At 40.5% G+C, this 23,137-nt stretch overlaps 1 protein-coding gene across 1 annotated transcript in view; it reads left to right on the top strand.

The window, feature by feature from the left end:
- LOC135477085 (uncharacterized) overlaps positions 1–20,746 on the top strand; it is a 50,048-nt gene extending 29,302 nt beyond the window's left edge. The window contains exon 2 of the mRNA XM_064757239.1: positions 19,833–20,746. Within this exon, the coding sequence (XP_064613309.1) occupies positions 19,833–20,419 (587 nt within the window). The 3' untranslated portion in view covers positions 20,420–20,746. The remainder of the gene's footprint in view (positions 1–19,832) is intronic.
- Positions 20,747–23,137: the final 2,391 nt, after the last annotated feature.

Below are 23,137 nucleotides of genomic sequence, written 5' to 3'. Positions count from 1 at the left end.
ACAACAGAGAATTGTTATTCATGTAAAGGCTTTCCTCTTAGTAGCGCATGTGTGTGTCCAATAAATCCGGAACTCTAAAACCTTTGAATGGACGACATTGATGTCTCTTTTCTTTTCTCTTTTTAATATCACCTGCGATTATGCTACAAAAATTGTCTCGAAGTTTCTTAGAAGTTCAAGCCTTGAGACAGAAATAGTTGAGGGGCTATATGCTTCACAGTTCCTGCTGGATGGTTATGCTTCCTGTAGGTTATACATTGCAAGCCTTAACATCGCGGGATTTGATTCAACTTGTTTGGCGTACGTTGTGTGTAAATAACCCCAGCAGCTGGCCAGTACTGACAGAAAACATCCATATTCCCCGGTCGTTCTTACGCTATTTGCAACATTGAACATTTCGCCCGGGACCAGAGTTGATGGCTTTATCTGCACACCGGTGCCGAATCCCACTGGTCGTTAGAGAAAGCCAAATAATAAGACTTTGTTGCAGAGAAGAAACAGCGTACTATTCTCCGGAATCCAAATGTAACAAACGTTCGAGTGAGTTCATTCCTTGCATTTCCCAATTTACTTTGTGTTCACCTGTGCTGTAGTCTATTTTTCCCTTTCCATTCGCTTATAAAGAGAATACCGTAATCGCTAAGGCTCCGGTCGAGCTCCCAATGCAGCGGCCTTATGAGTGCTTATAGCGATAGCCAGTGCTCTTTGGTTTGTAGATCTCTCTTTCGAAAGGTGCACCAAGGTGTTTCCTGTTGTGAGAACTGTTTAATCGCGCATTCACTTATGGCAACAGCAATAACCGTTCGGATATAGTTGGCGTGTGATAAGATAATGTCTCTTGAGTCTAGCACGGAGTCCTGTGATAGCCTCTGATAGTACACACGTGGTTGGCATTTCACATTTACGTCTGGAACATGCGCAGAATGACGGCCACGTGTAGACGAACTCGTACCTCATCTAACCATAGCTAGAGTAGTTCAACTTCATGCGCTGTAGCGATGATACGCTCGCCCGTTAATGATTTACAACAGATAAAATCAGATATTAAGAGTAATCGACTCAACATTTTAATTTGGAAATGAACACGTAATGACCCTGGGGTAATTTATTGAGTAATGTCGTGTACATGTAGGTTCGGGTAGACGATCACTTTAATTAGATGGCGTATAGATTAATGGTTGCTGCTGGAGAGTTCACCTTGAAAGTAAACTATATGACATTGTGTTTAATTGGTTAATGTGCATACAAATCAGATGGTCAGATTTGCTAAACGTCCCTGTGGACATAATGCAATATGCCTCTCCTTGCTGCTTGGCGTGTGATGTGTGATGTGCAGCTGCATGGGTGCATGGTGGTTGATAGTCGGGGTCTGAGGTTTACACGAGAAGAGGCCTAACACAAAGCTTTCGTTTCGATTATGGAAGCTAGCTTTTGCTGGTTTGTTGGTTTTCTCTGGCATGCCTGAAATATAATATTATTCAAACATTTTCTGATATAATGTTTTTATGTTATGCTACTATGATTCCATGCAATAAATGCCGAAGGACAACAATTAATCTGTTCAATTTAACGGAAAGTCGGTCGTATGAGTGATACTACAATGTATTCTGTTATTATAACATAATATTCTGTTATATTCAACATAATCTTTATGTTAAATTAATGGAATATGTGTGTTATATTAAACAGAATAATTTGTTGCAAGAACAGAATACACCTGAGCATGACTCAGACAACAGACTTTCTGTTAAAATTAACAGATTAATGAGTGAAGGTTTGTGAGGTTCACATCCAGAAAAAAGGCAATAGACTTACACGTTAAGAGCATACCAACTGATGCCCCAACAAGATCTCAGGTCAGATGTCAATACATCCATTGTAAATAAATGTAAATTTCATAGCAACTTGGCTTCCAAAAAGGCTTGTTTTCCAACATAAATCACAGACGAAATTCTATCTCCTTTGTTAGCTTATCTCCCCCCGGTGACTTGTCTGAAAATGAAATTGTACATTTCATCCAAATATTTGGATCCCTAGCGGTATTTTCTGATTTCTTTTCAAGCTGTGGTTATACAAAAAGGCTTGTTCAAAATCACAATTAACGCATAGTCATAAGCAGTTAAAAAATGAAGTCTTAACTGAGGCTAAGGGTCAAGTGCCTGTGCCTCAGAGATTGTGTGTGGCCAGAAACTGATGGTCACACTGCCGTTAGACAGTGTGACGTAACCTGATTTTAGGGGAAAATTTGGTATATTACAGCAATAATAAAGGAATATTAATAATTCACTGAGTTAAGTGAGAAGTAATCACCGGAATACAAAGCAAGCACCAGTATACAGAGTTTTGTAGTAAAGCATCTAGTAGTATTTCTATCAGTATATATCTTCATTTGTCTGAAACAGGTTGTTAACCATAACGTCCTGTAACAAGCATATTAACTTTTTGGGCCAAACGTCTGCACCTTCAGTATATTTCTTGAGGGTGTGGTCATCTATCAACCAGAGCGCGGCAGTTTCAGCTGCTCTGGTTGTTTGTGCTCCGGGTCATTTTAACATGGCTGTTTACGCCAGATTTACAGCACACCAGCAACTCTGTTGAAGAGAAAATAGTTTTGAGTGCAAAAGTCTACCAAGATACCCTCAATATGAACGCAAAGCTACACTGTTCCGTTTTACATTCTGCGTCCATACAACTTGAACGTTGCCTGGTCCCTGCAACCGTCCGATTCAGACTCCGCACAGTGTGGTACTTAACTCGTCTACACCAGAGATGGACACGTGGTTAATTACAGTAGACAAGCCGGATACTGTAGACTACTGTATCCAATTTATACCGTCAAAAGAAATTACAGAAGTGCATCGTGCCAAAAAGTAGAGAAAACAGACGTCTGGTGTAGGTTGGAAACTGGTTATGGCTGGAGAAGAGTAGGCACTGACAACAGGTGGTACAGATCACGGGGTAGAGGCTGGTGTAGACGTCATGTTCGGCATCCATACGGGAAATGTTGTCCGTTCAATCCACGTACTTGATCAATGATCACAAAATACACATTCAAAATCAACATCGGAGAAAATAGACATGAAATACAGATGCATAATTGTAAACTAAAATTGGTTATTTTCTTTTCTTTTCGAATGACAGATTCATAAAATGCGGTATGGTGTGTGCCGGTACTTCTGGTCTATCACTGTCTCCATTGCCATTTAATGCCATAAATACAGACCAATGCAGACCCAATGCAGAATTTCGGTTCATCGTAACCGACGAAAGTTAATACAGGTGTGAATTTATTTTTATATTGGGAGTGTGATTTGTTATCCCAAGTTCTTTACAATTATAACCCAGATCAGCTTAGTCTGTAGGTATCTCCAGATATATTTCTGGAAGTTTTGTAATCAATCCGTGTTCAGACGTGCATCGTATTATAGCAGCTTAAACTGGGTGGCATCACGTCTCACTGAATGTCACACTTCTCACTGAATGGCAACACTTCTCACTGAATGTCACACCTCTCACTGAATGGCAACAGCCAATGACTCATTCATCGACTTTATTTGAAAAATAATGTTGGGCTTATTTGACAAGAGAAACCTAGACAAAAGAGGTTGTGTGTTAGAGGAGGTAGATGGAGGGATCAGAAGCCTGGATTCTTTTCTGTTGATAAACGAGCTTTGGGCTTCGTCAGATCTAACGCTAACACGTGGCTGCTCCCCAGTTTATTACTTCAAAGAGTCACTCAAAAGAAGCGGCACAGCAGGCGTATTTTTAGGAGTGTATGGGTCTGGATGTTCATGTATGTTTAAGTTTGACGTTTCAGCTCTTGGGAACGGACAGAGATGTACATGTTTGTTTGGGAATAGTTTCTACACAGCTTTATTTTTTCAAGACCACTGGTTTATGGTTCGAATTCGGTATACGTTAATTTTTATCTCCATTTTTCTGGGCCCGCGTGCACAAAGAGATCGCATTACAATCGATTTGTAGGCCCTTCAATTGAGTTACTGATTGAAGTAATTTGCTGTACACATAAATTACGCCGGTTGCTCAAGTGAATTGTAAGGTGATTGTAACTTTTTGGAGTTAAGATCGCTAACATACGCCAAATTTAACTCGTACATACAAGTTTTCTGCATCAGTGGAAAAATGTACCAGTCATTAACTTTTTATTGTCTTCATTTTCAAGAATGTATGTATTTATAATTTCGGTTATACGTCGTACTTAAAAAAGTTCTAACCATGTGATGAGGTATCAAGCGTGGTAGTAACAAGTACCTTTTATGAAGTCTTTGTTTCAACCCGACCAGGGTTTGATCCCTGGTCTCGCGACTTCGAAACAGATGCTCTGTCCATTAGGATCACTACATCATTACGGCGCTCAGCACTGTGAGGATTGAGCGGGAAACAGGGCTGGTTTGCCCGGTGACAGCATAATGTGACTGGGTGGGGAGTCATGTCTGGTTTCTTCGACATGCTTCTGTGGCGACAGTCCTAGATGTGCAATTAGTACAGTAGTACTAAAATGTATTACATGTACGACATTTTTTGAGAAACTGGGCGCAGAACCTTCAAAAATAGGCAAACGTGGTAGATGTATAATAAATTCATTGACTTCATTCAACGCAGTACTTCAGCGAATTTCAGTGAAACACAGCATAGTGTGGATATGTAGGCAGGGTACTGATACGACCCTGCTTGGGGAGCGAATCTGTCTGATTCAAAGTTCCCGCCCACTTCCGTAATCAACATCTCACAAATGACGCATTGATTCTTTAGAGACGGATATACCCATTAATTTATTCACACGTATGTACACTGTAAGAAAAGCTCGCAGAAAACTGATACCTTACGAATTTGCTTATAACATTTGGGACTACTCTACAAAAATGTTCGTAAGAATTTCGTAATGAGTGTCCCATATACCTTCTTATCAGTTCAGGAAATTGTATTGATAAGCATATACAGGTGGATTCGTGGGTTGGATGAATCCTGCCAGTCTATGCTATGTATTTCCGTTGTGAAGGAGATACCATCTGTATATGAGTTTTATTGCTTCCTTGAAAAATGGATGTTCGGTGAATTCTAAAGTAAAAAAAGGAGCTTTAGGTCGTAGTTAACTAATTATGTGTTACAGTTCAAAGCTTTAAAGTGCTAAGGCTGTAGAGCGTGTAGAATGGAAATTACAGCTGTTTGAGCGCCAAACTTCTCCAGGCCCATTGGAGTTTTGCCCCAGTGTACTTCAGTATGATCTTGGCACACCAAAACCCACTATAACACTCCAGCACAGGTGTGTTCAAACTTCATGACGGACCCACCCACTCATCCCACCGCCCGTCCACCCTTTATGGTCAAGTGGACACCTGGTTTATGTGATTCCAGTAATCGGTGACTGAGTCTCCTGCAGTACCTGTTCATACGAATTACTTTGCTAGTTGTTGGAGATGGCAATAATTAGTTTTGGAAGGCAATGGTCTGTGCAAAAGAAAATCCTTTTTTTTCTTGAACGTTTTATTTATTTGCAATACAGCAATTTAGATGGTATGTTTACCCATGATTTTAACTGACAAGGGCGATTTTAGGCCTTAGACATAGTCTTTCACGTGAAGAGCTCAATCAGATGGCTTTTTCAACTCGGTCCCCTAGGTGTCATTTAGAGCTCTAACGCAACCTCGTGGTCAGAGAGACAAACGGGATAAGTGACGGCAGTTGACAAATTTTAGACATGTAGTGATGTGACTGTATTTTCCGCCGAACTATCTGCTGAACTATAGGCTGCACCTCAAGTACTGGCATAAACCAACCTAAGAAAGCAAAATTGGCTGTCTTGACATTTCACCGCATACCGTGCAGCGTAAATGAAAGGCTAAGTACAGGGCCAGTCTGGTCCTAGTATACTGATGTCTGGGTGAGGATGCCACATGTCCTCGCTAGGCTGGCACCGTCGCTAGGCTGGCACCGTCGTGATTTGATCGAGACAATATCAATTTATTTATCTGACTGGTGTTTTGCGCTGTACTCAAGAATATTTTACTTATACGATCGCAGCCAGCATTATGTTGGGAGAAAACCGGGTAATTGGGTGACCTCAACCACAACATGGAACAAGGTACGGGTTTAACCCCGGCCTTGGACAGGAAAATTCTACAATCAAAACCTTTTGTTTTCCCAGAAGATGGGATACAAGTTTGTTTGTCAGACATTGACAAAATATGGCAGTAATTGATCACCGGTGGTCGGTTGTTTATCCCAGGCACTACGGTGGTCGGTTGTTTATCCTGGGCACTACGGTGGTCGGTTGTTTATCCCAGGCACTACGGTGGTCGGTTGTTTATCCTGGGCACTACGGTGGTCAGTTGTTTATCCTGGGCACTACGGTGGTCGGTTGTTTATCCCGGGCACCATGGTGGTCGGCTGTTTGCCTCGGGCACTACGGTGGTCGGTTGTTTTCCCAAGCATTACGGTTTCTTTTACTGATTACCCGACCACCATCGTAAATGTGAAAAATTCTTGAGTGTTCCCTTAAACAATTACTAAATTAATGAATGACTGTAAAACTCAATAAACCCTAACCAAACAAAAAAGTGAAAAGAAAAGAAACTCAGGTAAGTGTCCATAAGTAGTTTCCTGCATATAAATTTTCCAAAAGAGCAACTCACGCCTACGGCAATACTTGACCATGCTGTATGGTATATGCCTGTTTGACCCTGCCTTTGGGTTTGGCCTTTGGTGAGTAAAATGGTTACATATTACTTCGATGTGCCAAATGGAAGAAGGCAATGGTCATTCTGGCTTAGAAATGGTACGGTACCGCACATATGACCTGTGTTTCAAGTCTGACAGTTGGCTAATTCTCGAGTCCCTTTGCAGTTCGCTTCGGTTCATTCTTGCCTCCTTACCTCTGCACCTAGAATAGTTCCCAGGTACGTTCACGTCAGATTAGCTTAGCTTGTTTTTCCCTCCCTGATAAAACTGACTGTAGTCCCTGTTTCCACAGCTGACAGTAGACTTCTTTCAACCTGTATAGATTTTCCCTAAGCAAACGTTCTGACACAGTTATATTGTAAATTAAACATATGGAACAACAAAGTTTTCGAAGCTGACTTGTTGGGTTTTCATATCTGTCAAACAGATGTCTTAGTTCGCCCCGTCTTACACCATCTTCAATATAGCCATGGTCCTCCTCCAGTACGGAGTCGAAAGCAAGGGAGCCTAATGAAGTCCTCACAGATAAACTTCCCAGTTTACTTTCTTACGATCTGCCAAACACCTGTTTTACATTCTTCCGGTTGGCACTTTTTTCTGGCAGTGTTTTCCTCTTAATGTATTTTCACTTTTCATGTGTGTATTCGCCTCTGCATTCAACAATATTAGTAATGTTATTACTCACTATTCACCCGAGTGGAGCATGCTGGGGAATGTCGCACTTCTCAGTGTTACTTTAGAAACCACGTGACGCCGGGCGACAGCCACCTAACACACTGCAGCACAAAGCGTAAAACCAGAACAGCGACAGCAGCATGGTTTAGCATATGGTCACGGTTAACCGGTGAAATACGAGCTCTTACCAGTTCACGCGATAACGAGATTCCAACTCGCGCCTTCATCGGTCTCCAGCGTTACATTGCTTACTTTCTATCGGCATGCAGACCAAGCCATTGCGTATTTCAGCGTCCTGCAAGGTTAATGTAGCGGGAAAAAAAATTAGGACGTACATGTACAAAGAAAGTCATTGATGTCTTCCTTGACAATAATGAAAATAATGTGTGCATAACGCCGGCATATCAGGAATTTAAAACGTATATAAGGGAATGCAATGGTAAGCCAAATTATAGTGGTGATATTTGAAATAGTGCTGCAAGAACTGAGCTTCGGTTTTGCGTACATGTAGAACACGAGAGATTTCTCGCTGATGTTCTACGTGCATATTCATTACCGTAAATTACAACATTCACGACTTAGTGTCTTGTGTATAACAGAGTCAATCTTAAGGTCAATGTTAAGAGCGGTATGGCAAAAAGTACTGCAGGTACTGAGTTCAGGTTTTCCATACGCGTAAAGCACAATAACACGGCAGGATGATCCACTGTTGATCCATGCATTGGTATTAATTACCGTCAAGTACCAGATTCATGACTTCCAACTCTTAAGTTGTACATTTGAATGAATGCTAAGGTAAACGTATTTCTTAATGCCTGCTACATTGAACTGAATTTTTGCATTCGTGTGTCTCCTACAGGCAAACTTTGGTAGGTTCGCTACCAAATCTAAGGAAAACGTGGTGACCTGGATAAACTACAGACTCGATATAAAAGACTACAGCATAGAGAGCAACACTAGAACAACGACGGCATGCAGTACAATAGTTTCAAAATGGTCACATGCATTAGGCCTACCAGTGAAATCCGTCATTTTGTCAATTTACCTCAGCCAGTCCACGCCAAGATTACACGCTCTTTGAATATAAGTATACATACACTGAATGAAACTTTGTATATGGAGTATGTATTGTTCCACTCTACACGCTAATAGATGTATGCCTGAAACCTTAGACTGAAAGAGTTTAAGTCACGAAGCAGTGTGTACTAAGGGTTAGAGGCTAGAGTTTTTGCCCTATAGTTTTACCCTGTGTCTTCGCATTTCCCTACGGCGTTTGTAAACAAGGCAATCGAATCTGATGATGACGTAGTAAGGCGCATGGTGTCTGATACGTAATATAAACATGTTCTAAATTGATTGCTGGCAGAAAACCTCGTGGGACCATGCATATGGCGGTTGATATCAGACAAGTACGAGGCATAGCAAAGCTTGGGCGTGTTCCAAGGTCTGCTGAGATAAGCAGTCAACTATCGGTGGCTCTTGCCATTCCAACGAATGGGAGAAACAAATCACAGAACATGACAATTCTCAGCGGGGAAAATAGAAAATATTTAGAGGTATGTGGGATTTTCAAAATGCGAGGTAATATGAGCTTAGTAACTCCGCGAGGTTCCGTCAGATACATTGCCTTTGATTCCATAGGGATAGTATCTAGAAGACAAACTTGAGCTTCAAACTTAATGGAACACTTCCAACCAGCAAAGAATACCGGAACACAATTCATGGAACGCGCCAAAAATTTTGCGAGATAAACCAGCGTAGTTCAAATGGTGGATTGCGCTGTGTATAGGAATATGTCTATAAACACGGATGTTCAACACTCTTTGAGGTCTCAGTAATTCTACAAGGATCTGAGGCTTTGTAATCGAGCCCAAGTGTTGTTGCGAGAACTTGTTGAGCAATACATCAGCATCTGATCCGTCCGCCTCGCCCCATTTTTGTCACAATTCCCTGTCCATCATATTTGTATCAGGCTTCTGTATGCGAAATGGTCTTAAATCATAGTCTCTCATCCACTCTGTATCTACAATGTTCAAATGCAAGCATTCCTTGGTGATTTCCACTGCATTTTGACTTATGGAAACACACTTATGTTTGTGCTTTCCTTGACTTTTAATGGCATTTTGTACTTTTGTACTTAACCCCAACCCTTCATAAATACCAACGATGAGTGTAATCAATATTATAACGACTCCCGGTGAAATATCTTTAACGTTAAAATAAGAAGAAAAAAAAAGAACCATAGTGTCTGTATGTTTGGTGTAAAAAGAATACATGGAATTGATTCTCGTTTCATATATTTCAGTTACTTTAATGAGTTGATGTTTCTATTTTGTCTCATAAACTAGCGTCATTCAGTTGCCTAAAATTTCTGCAACGACAAAGAAAACACCTAAATGAAGTACATGTCACATGAAAGACCATTAAGCAATGCCCTAGACAAAAAAAATTGAATTTTTCAAACCGAAAATATTAATTATGCAAGGAACTGGTCAGAACACACATCTGTGAATATACGCAATACTGCTCTGATTTTATTTGGCGACCGGTATAAAGAATGCTCATTATGTCAAATCTGAAAGCTGCTACAACACTTGACAGATCGTGAAATCTAATTGTCGAGTCTGACAATAGTATACCAATCTTTATAAGTGTTCCACAACCACGACTGGGTTCTGAAGTAGCTATTAGGACCTATTACGTCACATCCGTTATCCTTGATCTAGTTCGCTTCAAGGTTCATTCGGCGAATGCATTCATAACTCTACATTCATGTATATGTCTTTTGAATGCACAAATCTAGAAATCTGTGATATTGAATTGAACATAAAGTTAGCTAAGAAAGCTGAATTAATTAATAAAGTAGCATTCCAGAAATGTTCTAAAAATAATTTTAAACTTCTACACCGCTTATCGACAAAATAAATAGCAAATAATCGTACCTAGCTACTCAATTTTTGACGCCATTTTGCCATGTTATAGCTATCTAGAATGACGGCACAAAACCTAGGAGTTCTCCCAACCATCTGTATTAAACACTGTGAGAAATGAGAAAATACGCCTGATACCCATCCAAAGAGTATTAATTCTGTTCCGTGTGTAAAGGGCCGATGCTTCTTTTACACTGACGTTCGGTCAGAGCGATGCTCGTGGACACAAACGCAGGTTTAGCGGTCCGGCTCATCCCCGTCCTGCATGTGTGTAAGTAGGTGGTCTAGTTGGCTGTACCAACTTCAGGGAATTTCCGAAAATAGCAGGATGTTCTGATTGATAACATTCTCTTTCATTCAAATTTTGAGAAGATATTTTCGTAACAGATCTCACTTTGTTAAGGAAAAATACTGCAAAGTCACAATATTTTTCTTGAAACAATGACTCTCCCGAGGCCATCTCATCCTTACAAGTTACTACAGTACCCTGCCCAACATGTACGCATTGCGACGCGGGCAGCCGTTCCCAGTTTCCTGCTCATAAATGTGTGGTCCAAAATGCATCAGTTTAACACGTAAACTAACCGCAAAATCCAAATATTGCAGCGATGACTGTTTATTCACTGTATGAACCCACGCTAATAATCGAAAGCTAATTTTATATTTTGGACAGCCAATTATCACGTGACGAGTTTCAGCGCTAGAGATTGGCCAATTTCATAAGGGCTTCTACAACATGGCTACTCGGAGTGAATTGTCCGTCAGTGCAATATCCCGAATGCTGAACTTCATCTTCTCGGCTTTCAAAGCTTTATAGAGCTTTTTACATATTTTTCTGGGATAATTATATCATGCGCGTCTTACATCATTTTTTCTATGTATATTTTTTCTTTGCACACATAGTGGCAGACTTTACTTTAGGTGGCGTGTTGTCACAGGACACAATATGGCCATTAAAACCACCATGGTATCCCATGTTTCAAATGCATTTTACTCCGTTAAACGAAAACTTTAAAAAAAATAATCGAACTTTACATGGACAATCTTTTATGGTCGCTATCTGACATATAGTGTGTGTTGTTTTTCTTGCCTTGAAAAGTCATGCCGATTATTTTTGTGCTTAAATCCACATTACCACAAAATGTGTAATGTTGGCTTTAATGGACACTAATTAACTGGCTTTATCTCCTAATGTTTCTGAAAATCGTGCACTAGAGCTGTTGTATATAACGATGAAGTTTTCGTTTTGTAGACAGAAAACCGTAGTTTTACATATATAAGGTCGTAAATTCTTTTGTTAAACCTTAAACCCCAATTAGGCCTGAAAGGTTCACACTTCACCATCATCTAAATTTACTCTTACTTGCCCTTTTTGACGGAATTTATTTTCAAAGACAAAAAATTAAGACACCAACGAAGAATAAAATGCCAAGAATATCTGGAACCAAATTCGACATTTATAAATCACTGCCTTGAACGAAAATGGACGTTCCAAAATGATCAAAAGCGAGAATGACACAAAACATGCACAGCAATGTCGTTGCCAAAACATACATGTAAAGCAATGTAACAGAGTACAACATAGAGATAGTATATATCGAGCAGCCTCGACAGAGTGGTAGCAAGCAGAGCGTAACCAGTGAAATCCGTCACCTTGTCAGTTTACCTTAGTTAGCTTTGTTGTAACTATTCTTGCAAATGCCTAAAGAGTAGCAACTTACACATCCACTACGTAGAGAAGTTAATAGTAATTTATTTTGGCGTTACTGATCTAGAATTACTCAGAATGCTTTGTTACACTATATTTAACAAACAAAGCGGAAGACAAAATGTAAAGGGACCAGACCACAACCAGAATCAGGGATTATGCAGGTATAAAGCATAGACAGTTAACACCAGAGCAGTGACGAGTGTCTGATAGCTGACAAATGGTCACACGTAAAAAAATAGTCAACAGTTGTCAAAGATCCCAGGATGACTTTTTATTACAAAAAGGATATTGGATTGCAGTTATCACTTACAAAACAAGTATAATTAGTTTATAAACTTGTATCATATCATTATCACACCAAGTTTTACTGGATTGAGCACGTGCGTTGTGTTTCGTGCTGTGTAAGTTAAAGGACTAGACCATTGCACAAAGCCAATTATGATTTTCAGTTCCTGAATGACGCCTTTAGAGCTTAATTTCTTGGACCTAGAGACTACATCGTTTTACTGGGTAGTCATGGCATGTCAACGCAAATATGTCAAATTTCAGGTTTCAGTATAAAGTTTAAACATTGTGAAGAGGTATTAAATTTTGACCACAATTAAAAACTAACTTTCTGGAATCGGTCCGCTTAAGAGGACGCACGAAAACTCTAGAGGTTTATGTATTACTGCGGACAGGGTTTGAAAACTGATTTAACTCAGTCGCCTAGAACATACCTTCCGTCTTTCCTACATCAGTGGAAATTGTTGACTGCTCCTCTTTCTATGAGGCCGTCCCATTTTCATATTTTATATACTTTCTTAGTTCTTTGGTGGTTTGTATTAAACGTCGTTTTGGGAACTGGCCATGAGATTATTCACGCGGAACGTCCTTATTGGCTCACGGCTGGTATACTAATGTCTGTTTCGACGCTTAGGTTTTAGAATTTTAGAACGTTCTTTGAAACATTCTCATCTTGTCTCCCGTCGAGAAGTTTAACGCCAACAAAGTTTAAATGATGGGAAGTTGTTGCTTTTAAACGGTAACTTGTCAAGGCCCAAATGGATTTTAATGGACTGGATATTCTCGCTGAGCTTTATTGCAATAATGCAGGCCCGCCAAATTCCGCTTGGAGAGGCACAACGTCACATGCCAATCAACTGTAGAACAATTCCCTGTAGCTTCTGCCACATAAACCATGTCGAATGCGCTGGAGGGATAGTAAAACCGTGCTTGAGTACAGCTGTTAGGTAATTGGGTGATATTCATCACTCCTAGCACGTTATGTCATTAACGCGTTCAGGTAAGGGAGAAAACTGAGGACGATTTTCACTTGTGGAATGACCCAACTGGTGGGTTTACAATCTTGTGCTGAACACCCACTACCCGGTGTATTTATAGACACGCCTAAATGTGTTGTGTGTTTATATATACATATATAGCAGCTTTGAAAAAAAAGTAATAGTCGTTTTCATGCCAAGGCAGTTTATAAGGAGCATAAAAAGTTGTTAGAAGCAGCGAAGACGAATCCACGTATTGCCCGACAGGATACCTAGGATGATGGTGGTAGATAGCCTGTCGGTTGGAGAGGATGGAGTACCTCTTGAAAACCTAGCTATAACCCGTGTCAGTCGAGGCATACGCTGTACATGCTGCATATCCGTGTAGCTCATACAAATCTTTGCCAAGGCTTTGGGCCTGGCGCGTTGGTAGAATGGACAATCTGACAGTATTCCTCGGTCCCCCTACGAATAAACGCGACCGCCATCATACATAAGCATGGCGTAAAATACCAATCAATCAATCAATCAATCAATCAATTGATCGATCAGTAATGTTTCTCTTGGCTATACAAATTCAGAAGTTATAACGAAAATGAAATGATAGTCCGAATTTTTATTTACTACAGAATACAATTAGTACATACTGTACTTGCATGTCTGGCCATATAAAAGAATACAGCGTACAGAGTAAAACCTCTTGTCAGTTTACCTCAGTCAGGCTTTTATTCCTACTGTTCAGGTACATGAATATAAAGTGGCAACTTACACTCCCCTTACGCCACATCATAAGCAAAATTGGTTAAAAAATAAATGCAATGATGTTGTAACCATTTATTAGACATCACTTTTTTAGAATTACTCAAAATGTTCTGTTGTCATAACATATACTATGATATTTAAACAATGCAAAGGGACCAAATCTCGACTTTGTTCACCAGCAGAATCCTGGTTTATCCAAGAATACAATACATACAAGGTTACAGCGTGGAAAGAAAAATCAAGACTGTGATGGCAAGGTGATAGTCGGCAAATGGTCACACGTATTACCGGTGAAATCTGTCAGGGTTTTATTCCGACTGGCGAGCATTTATTTCAAATTGTCAAGGCCAGTTTGATTCAATATATATGAGTACTGATTACATGACGTGTCTGCTAGTAGAAAGAGAGCCGGCACTAAATTTTGATTTGGAGAGATGGCGCCTAGGGAAAAAAGGAATATTTGCATCATGGCAAACTTTTACGATAAATACACACTGGACCTGCATCAAGTATATACTGTGATACTAATGCTCATTAGCATACTTTGTAGTTATTGGCATAGAAACAGATGCTACACGTCAGCGAGTGACGTCATAGACAATTTTTCGTTTGGCTATGAGCCAGCGTTGTCCTATTTCGTTGACGTTATATCAAAGATATTCCGGACTTTTGCCAATGTCAGCAAACCATTGGCTGAATCAGTCTGTGACCGCGCTCGTTGTGACTGTGATCAACGAACGTTTTGTGATTATAGTTTCAGACCCTCTACCGTTTATCTTAATATCATTTGGATTTATTCTCAATGTTGGCAACCGTCGAGACATGGAAATTGGAAATCTCAAATTTCTTTTGTCTTTTATTGAAAGGTATCTCGCTCATACCAACTGTCCTTGCCTAAATTACACTACCCAAAATATGTTGTAGATGAGTCGCTAATGTGAAGTAAATACCACTAAATTTTGGCCGCAAAATATTGACAGAAAACAACCATTGTTTCTCATAATCACATTTTCTCACTTCTGGGATTCCAAGTGCATACTGGAAATCATTAAGGAAATCTCCGACGGTGCGCGTTTGACCAAACAGCCTTGGCCACGTCTGAAGCACTCTGTACAGTGCTAGCAGTGTAAGCATTTAACTCAGCCGAGTAGTATCCTCTCTCTGTATTTCTAATACACTGATGCTGGCTTGAAGCAGACTCTAGTTGTAAGATGGTGCCTGAGGTAATTAGCCTAAAGCTAGATCTAGGTGAAGTGTTTAAGTTGACTGATGGATAAGTAAGTAGCGCTCCGTCTGTTGTAGCTTCGGGATATCCAGACCAGGGGGGAATACCCCAGTAGCACTCAGTCGTTTAGTTCCCCATCATGCTCCTGGCCGTTACCTGAGCTGCTAAAGAACGACTTTTGCACCTGAATCTCTTTTTGCCTTGATTGATAACCCTTCTGCGGGCTTTCATCACCCGGGCACCTAATATCGCTACCCCTTGGCTAATAAGGGGATGTCAAGGGATGAGAGGCAGTAGTCTCAGCGTGCCAGTATTCGTATGGTCTTTAATGAAATTACCATTATATTTACACTAGCCCTATCCGCCCGACCACCCGACCACCCGGGCACAGGTGCGGCGTCAATTTCTCCTTACCATTATGCTGCCTTAGTGGCCACGGCCTACCCTGCTCAGACTGGAAAGTCAGGAGCTCAGTGCAGCTGTTGTTTTACCGCCAAAGCTGTACAGATGGAGTCGGTCAAGAATCACCTAGTCCCTTTGTGCTGTTTTAATATGTTTGTATATTAATTGTGCTAGAGGGGGTTTAAGTTGCTTCTATTTAAGCACATTCATGAATATAACCCTGAGGTAACTTGACAAGTGACCGGAGTTCGATTGTAGTATGTGTGACCATATATTATCAACTATCACACAGTCGTCACTGCCCTGGTGACAGCTTTGTTTGTTCGCCACAACCAAAATATACCTCCATGATAAACACCCATAATGTTAAAATCAACACAAGTTAAACGCTTAAAAGAAAAGACCTATAAAAATCGAAGTAGGCGTCACTAAATAGACAACTTAAAACTATGCATTAATATTGTTTCATTTATTTTTTTTTCTTAGATTTTCTGTGAAGAGAGTTAAAGGCGCTCAAAGATTTGAACTCTGAGGTGGGTCTTATGGACCATACTGTCAGAGGTTAGGAACTCTGACGTCACAGGAAGTCTTTCCAACTCTATTCACGACACTGAATGTTGGAATAACTGTTTTTACGCATGAGTTAAAAATTAATGAAATAATGTTCCCAAAAATTCCTCACTTCTGGTGAACATCAGGGAGAAAAGGTGATGTGATGTCAGAGTTTCTAGATGCCTTCAGTATGGCTCATAAAGCCCACCATAGCATTCAAGCATTTGAATGCCTGTCAACACTTTTGAAAAAATCTGAAAAAATAAATGAAAGTATTTTTACACACGGTTTTTATGATATGTCTTCATATTTTAGCTTCTTTCACTTTAACATAGATAAACATTTTGTTGTGTGATTTTCGTTTCTCAACATTTGAAGGTATTCATCTGGTGCTACCATTAGGGATACAGGCAGCTTGATGCGTGTCAGGAAAGTGGCTGTGGGAAAACTCTGCTTAAGCCGTTTTGCTAAGAAGGGAGGGGGGGAGGGAGGAAGAGCATGCTATTGTCTATTATTTATTAAGCCGTATTCCGCCTATGTCAGAATTTGCCAAGTATCACAATATGGTTTCTGCTGCGGTTTTACTCTCTTTGCTGTAGTCTTCTACATTTGTATTGAATTTTATCGAAATTTTAACTCAGTTAAAATCTTTTTACATGAAATTACATGTATGTGTTAGAAAATACCCATATCCTATAAGTTTTCTATTCCGTTTCATTTTTTACCCATTTATTAATTCCAGTCATCTGTGCCGTGTTTTCAAATTCAAACAGGAACTCTACATCCTTGTTGTTGCTGTGAGCAAAGATCATTCATCCGTTCACTGCATGTATAATTTGTGTACAAGAAATTCCTAAAGTAAATCTTTTGAAGATGAGAACGGTTTATTTGAAGAGATCTCAAATGTTTACCTAAAGTTCAACTGTTTTAACCAGTTCAGCGCAATAAACCTCAAGGTTCCTGGCCGGATGTTGTAACGCTTGCGCCATGCAAAACCGCGATAAGGCCTATAATCCAAATACGAGAGATATACGCTCGGTTTTGGCCTGCCATGTTTAGTTTTGCCATACATACGTCTCTTTGTTTGGAATTTATTACAAGAAAATAGATGTGGTATTTACGGTATCAATAAATCATTTTCATATAGGTGTTTGATTTCCATAACTGTAGCACTGCTTGGGTTTGGTTGTAGGGAAGAGGGGGTGACGAGGGTGGATTGGACGATTACTTCAGAGTCTCTCGCTGCTGTCGATCAGATAGTGTGTAAAATATAAACACAAAGTAAATGTACACCCCAGGACTTGCATTTATCAAGCTACTTAAGACTTATGACATAAACTGCAAGTGCTAAAAGAAGCCAAACTCTGAGCAGGAAACATCTCATATTTTGCAAATGCTTAAAAAGCCAAACTGAGCAGGAAAGAACTCAAATTTTGGTTAGTGCATTGCTCTGTAGAAAAGAATCAGTGGACATATTTCCTATAGCAAAACTGTTAAATCTTGAGACGTTTGGTAAAACCAGGTTAAGGAGAAGGAATCGCCGTCATGCCAAGGACACTCGTCTGAGCGGGAAATATACTTTACTAAAACGAATGCCACAGTTTTTTTCTTAGATCATAGAGAGGTTAGCGAGGATGGACCTTTCTGATAGTTTTCTTATCTAACACAGGCTGTCTCCATTTAGCTGATTTATCCGTACATTCGTGTTTTATGAGTTACAAACTAAATCTGGGATTTGAGTTGGAGGGAAAATGGATAGAGTCAGGTGGAAGGCAGCGTAACAAGGGTACCTCATTTAATACAATGATGTACCTTTCCCAGGCAATGGCGTCTGAATAGGTCTCGCGTAATGCAAGAGTAACACGCAATGCATGAGAAGTTAATCATTAGATCACAAACCGCACAAAAATACAATTTTTAGAATTCGACATATTGCACCGTGTGAATGAGGATTATGAAATAGCGTGTGTCCTATTTTTGTTTAACTACTTGAACTCGACGAGTTGAAAACAAAACACAAATCGCACTGTGTGAATGCGGTTTATGAAATAGCTTGTGTCCGATTTTCGTTTAACTATATTTGAATTCGAAGATTTGACAGCACAAATACTATTTTCATTTAACCTGTCCAAATCGCACCGCGTGAATGCGGGCTTTACCAGTTTACCTACGAAGCCTCGTTGCAAAATCAGGAAGGAGCAATAGACTACCGAGACACAGAATTTCTTTCAGCAGGAAAGATTTTTGCAGCTGGCAGGATATTTTAAAACAAGTTATCTAAGGCTGCTTCGTATGCATATTTCTTGTATTTCAATTAAGTGACGTCATTCACGGATGAAAAATGCACACAAAATGTATAGCGTAGTGATATCAGACGCATGCGCGTAAATCTGCTGCTCAGAGACAGCTGGTTTCGCTTAGAGCAGACCTTGTTGACACTTCCTTCTTAGTCAGGGTACTTGTTGTATACACCAGGCATTAGCCACGTTAGCGCTATGATTTTCATTTGCCTTTAAGCTATCATTAACACACAAAAACTGAGTTACAAAGTTAATTCTGTTACCTGGGTGAAGCGTGAAACATTAGGTGTAGAAAAATTGATGAGACGTCATTGGTACCGAAGACAGTTTGTACGGTTCAAATGTGACACCTTTGTATTTAAATATTTGAACACAATTCTGCTTTGATTTCTCCCATACTTAATGAACATTTGTGCAGAAATCGGGAATTACGCCAAGGTCACTGAGGTCACCGTGATGAGGCAGGGAGTTATTTGATTTATTTATTCGATTGGTGTTTTACCCCGTACTCAAGAATATTTCACTTATACGACGGCGGCCAGCATTATGGTGGATGGAAACCGGGCACAGCCCGGGGGAAACCCACGACAATCCGCAGGTTGCTGAGTGACCTACCCAGGTACGGCCGGAGAGAAAGCCAGGATGAGCTGGACATGAACTCACAGCGACCGCATTGGTGAGAGACGCCTGGGTTATTACGCTGCGCTAGCGCGCTAACCAACTGAGTCACGGAGGCCCCGAGGCAGGGAGTGATGTCAGAAATGAATGATAACGCTGTATTAACCTTTTTTACTGTTCATGTTTGATACAAAAGCTTTCTTTGTATCTATAGTATGCACAACATGATTCCAGCGGATACTTAAAGCAGTCTAAACAATTCTCAAGATCAAACTTGTCAAGTGGTAGCAGTTGTGTGAAGCGAATGTAGAGAGCGGCGCATGCGCTAAAAGGATTATGTTAACCTGCCTTAACTTGGTATTTTCAGCCATGTTTTATGACCCAGCTGACGAAACTAGATTGAATAATGAAGCGCAGAGGATTTTTTTTAAACTTTTTCGTAAATTACAAATACGACGACAAGACATTGTCTCAGAAATTCTAGTGGCTCATTAAGAAAGTATTTGTTGAGGTCAGTTTCAGAAATCTGTCAAAACTGCATTCATGCATACTAGTATGCAAGAAAGAATATCATAACGGTTTACTTTGTACAGAAATCGCACATTAACATAGTAATCTATTTTTTCTTTTTGTTTTGTTTTTTTTACACGAAATTGCATCTGATAAAAAAATGGGTTATTTCCCTTTATGTTTCAGGTTACGGTCACGTGGCCCCTATCACCCCTCTGGGACGACTGGTTACGATAGTTTACGCCGTCATCGGCATCCCTCTTACTCTCCTCTGCCTTACCAACATGGGTGACCTGATGGCTAAGGGATTCCGGTTCCTCTATGCCAGAATCTGTTGTGGCCTGTGCTGTCGGCCCTTCCGGTGGCGGCCCAAACCACGACCTGATCCGGAAAAGGGCGAAATTCACGTGATGTCTCATAAAAAGGAAGATATAGAAGAGGAGATACGTGTTCCGACCCTGCTCTGCGTTTTCATGATCGTTGGTTATATATTCGCCGGAGCTTTTCTCTTCTCTTTATGGGAGAACTGGGATTACGTAACGGGCTCGTATTTCTGCTTTATTACTCTAAGTACGATCGGGTTCGGTGACATTGTACCAGGCATGGATATACAGTCCTGGTCAAAACAAGAGAAGCTGGCATTGTGTACACTCTATCTGGTCGTAGGCCTGGCTATGCTGGCTATGTGCTTCACGCTCGTACAAGAGGACGTCAAGGCAAAGTGTCGATGGTTAGGCCAAAAAATAGGAATTCTAGAAAGAAACGAAAAGTGACACAGTGCGGTGGCATGAATACGTTATTATGTGCCAGGAACGAATCCCTGTTCCACACCCACACGGAGTAGCCTTCCCTTACAATGCACTGACCATGCATTCTCTTGTCACAGAGTATACCATCTCCAGACGTTCTCTACAATATCCACGTGTGGTCGACGTTTCTAGGTTTTGCTGTATGGTGTGAATCCGAGTGCTTTCTTATGATGTGGGTGTGGCATTTCTAGGAGTCCCGTTGACCATGCATGGATATAGACAGGCCATCCACAGAGGCCCGGCGCGGGTTATTCCTGGCTGAGACCGGGCGGTGACCCAGCGGGGACTGAGCGGGGAACGGATGGAGACCCAGCGGGAATGACAAGGAGTGGGCTCCGTCTCGGTTGAGAGGTGGCATAAGAAGGGAGACCAAGTGGGGACTGAATTGAGGTCAAGAGGGAACTGAGCGGGGTCTGAATTGAGACCCTGCGTAGACTGAGTCGGAACACAGCGGAGACTGAGTGGGAAACCAGCGCTGTTTAAATTGAGACTGAGTAAAAACTGAGCAGAAACCGAACATGAATAGAATGGACACCGATCAAGAGGGTACTGAATTGAAACCGATCTGATGGCCGAGCCCCGGCAAAATGTTCAGGAAGCTTTGGGACGAAGAGTACGCATTGCTTACCTCTGTTGCATGCAATGAAATCTTCTTGAAAAGCTGAAAGCCAGAACAGCCATGATACTTTGACATACTTTGTGCTGTGGCTGATAAAATAGAGACGAAAGTATTGTGATGGATGGAGGGAATTATTGGTATGAGTAACAGTAGTGGTTGTGATCATTTGACTAGGGTGAGGCTTGTTACGTTTGTCGAGCTGGATAGAGCGGCCAATGTATCCGTGATAAGCTATGGTAATTGTGAGACAGCAGGGGTAGTTAAAGGGTAAGTATTGAGATATATACAGACTATTCGGTAGGCGAAGAATGGAGTGAGACATTGAAAGATATAGGAATAATGTGTTAAACATAGCAGTGCTCTGTGTGTGCTCTGTGTTGGTGGATGTCACGAGAAATTCGTGTTGATTTCATTGTTTGTCAATGTTCGTGACTTTTACCCCTTATATCTTTGTGTGCAATGTGGCACATGGACAGACAATTTGTCTTCTAGGGTAGTGCTGGAAACTATTCAGTACGTAACATTTATATGTGCAACCGCTCTTTCTGTTTTCCTGAGTCTCTGCAAAACCAAGTCCCTGGCTGTCGAACGGAGATGGATGTGGATAGACTCGTCATTCTGCGCCAAGTCTTTTCTAGCTGTTCGAATGCGTGGAAAGTTGTTTGTTTACCCTCAAGGTCAGCTTGATGTTTAAGTGTTGCTTTTGTATTTATTAGGGTTCGTACTATGACGTTTGCTACAGTGGCCAGGGCATTCACAAATCGCTTGAACAGGTGCTATTCTTCTGTGTCTGTATTTTTCCATTGCTATAGATATATATTACACAGCATTTTTTGCAGGAGCGTATTGCACAAAGCGATCCTTGCCTAAGTTGACTGTAACTACCGCAGATATAAGGTTTTATTACGTGTCGCCATCTTACCCCACAATCTCTTTGTGCAAGCGGTCCAAGAACCTTAAGGACACTATATATAAGATATAACTTCGTAACTTTGTAATCAAAATAGTGTGCTCTTTTATGTGTCGAACCATTTTTTGTGTATGTTGGATCATGTTGTGGGGGTTATGGCCCTGCAATGGCCTTGTGGTGGTGGCAGGATTTATTTACTCTGGACTTAACGTTAAAAATTATTTCAATTATTAATTTGCTTAGTGTTAATCGCTGTGCACAAGAATTTGTCACTTTATACGAAGATGGTCTGGTTTATAGTTGGAAAAACAGAGATTTACAGCAAAAAACATTCTTAATTTTTTTTTCTTGCCGTGGTTTCCTTACCATCTCTTATCTAAAAAAAACACGTCTTTGTCTGCTAGAAATAAGTTTCAGATTGAAAATTATTTTAGCCATTAATGTCATCGACTTTGTCGCTTAATATGAGTTGTGAGATTTTCTTTAAAACAAAAAAGTTAAGCAAGGACTGTATGAAATTTTCTTGAAAATATCCGTCTCATGTGACTCCAATTTAACAAAAATTCTTGCTTTTTTCATTTAGGTCACATCTTTTGCATTGCCTTCGGGGGATATAAAAATTAGAAATAAAACTGAAAAATAACATAATTTTTTGGAATATGTCCTGTTAAAGACATATTTCCGTGATTGGATAGAGGTGTTGGGTGTGTGCCGTGATATATGCTAATGATTCCTTTAATCTTGTCAGAATGTATTCTGCTGAATAGTGCAAGCCGATTGCTGTCGACTGCCGTTTTGCCGGAATGCTCAGACCGGATCTAACCGGCTTTTAGGCCGACACAAACCGGAGTGCCAAGAGTAGACCATAGCGATTCGTCAACTACACGACCAACCTCTAGCCTTAAAAGAAAAGACAACAAATCATATAACATCAGTTATTGTAAGTTAAAGCCTAAAGGGTCAAAGCTTTTTTGTTCAGACGTGCTTAGTACCTAAAATTTTAATATGGAATTCTCAAGCCATAACCATGGAATGCGCTATGTAAGAATAAACCGAAACACAATGTCGCGTCACTGGTAGGTCCCACAGTCATATGGTTAAAAGACAAGACAGGATGCAAGTCAGTGGACGTTTTAGGGTTATAGAAATAAAC

This window comes from Liolophura sinensis, chromosome 10 (assembly GCF_032854445.1).
Source record: "Liolophura sinensis isolate JHLJ2023 chromosome 10, CUHK_Ljap_v2, whole genome shotgun sequence".
Taxonomy (NCBI): domain Eukaryota; kingdom Metazoa; phylum Mollusca; class Polyplacophora; order Chitonida; family Chitonidae; genus Liolophura; species Liolophura sinensis.
Note: the sequence above shows the minus strand (reverse complement) of the source record. Positions and strands in the feature narration are given on the sequence as shown.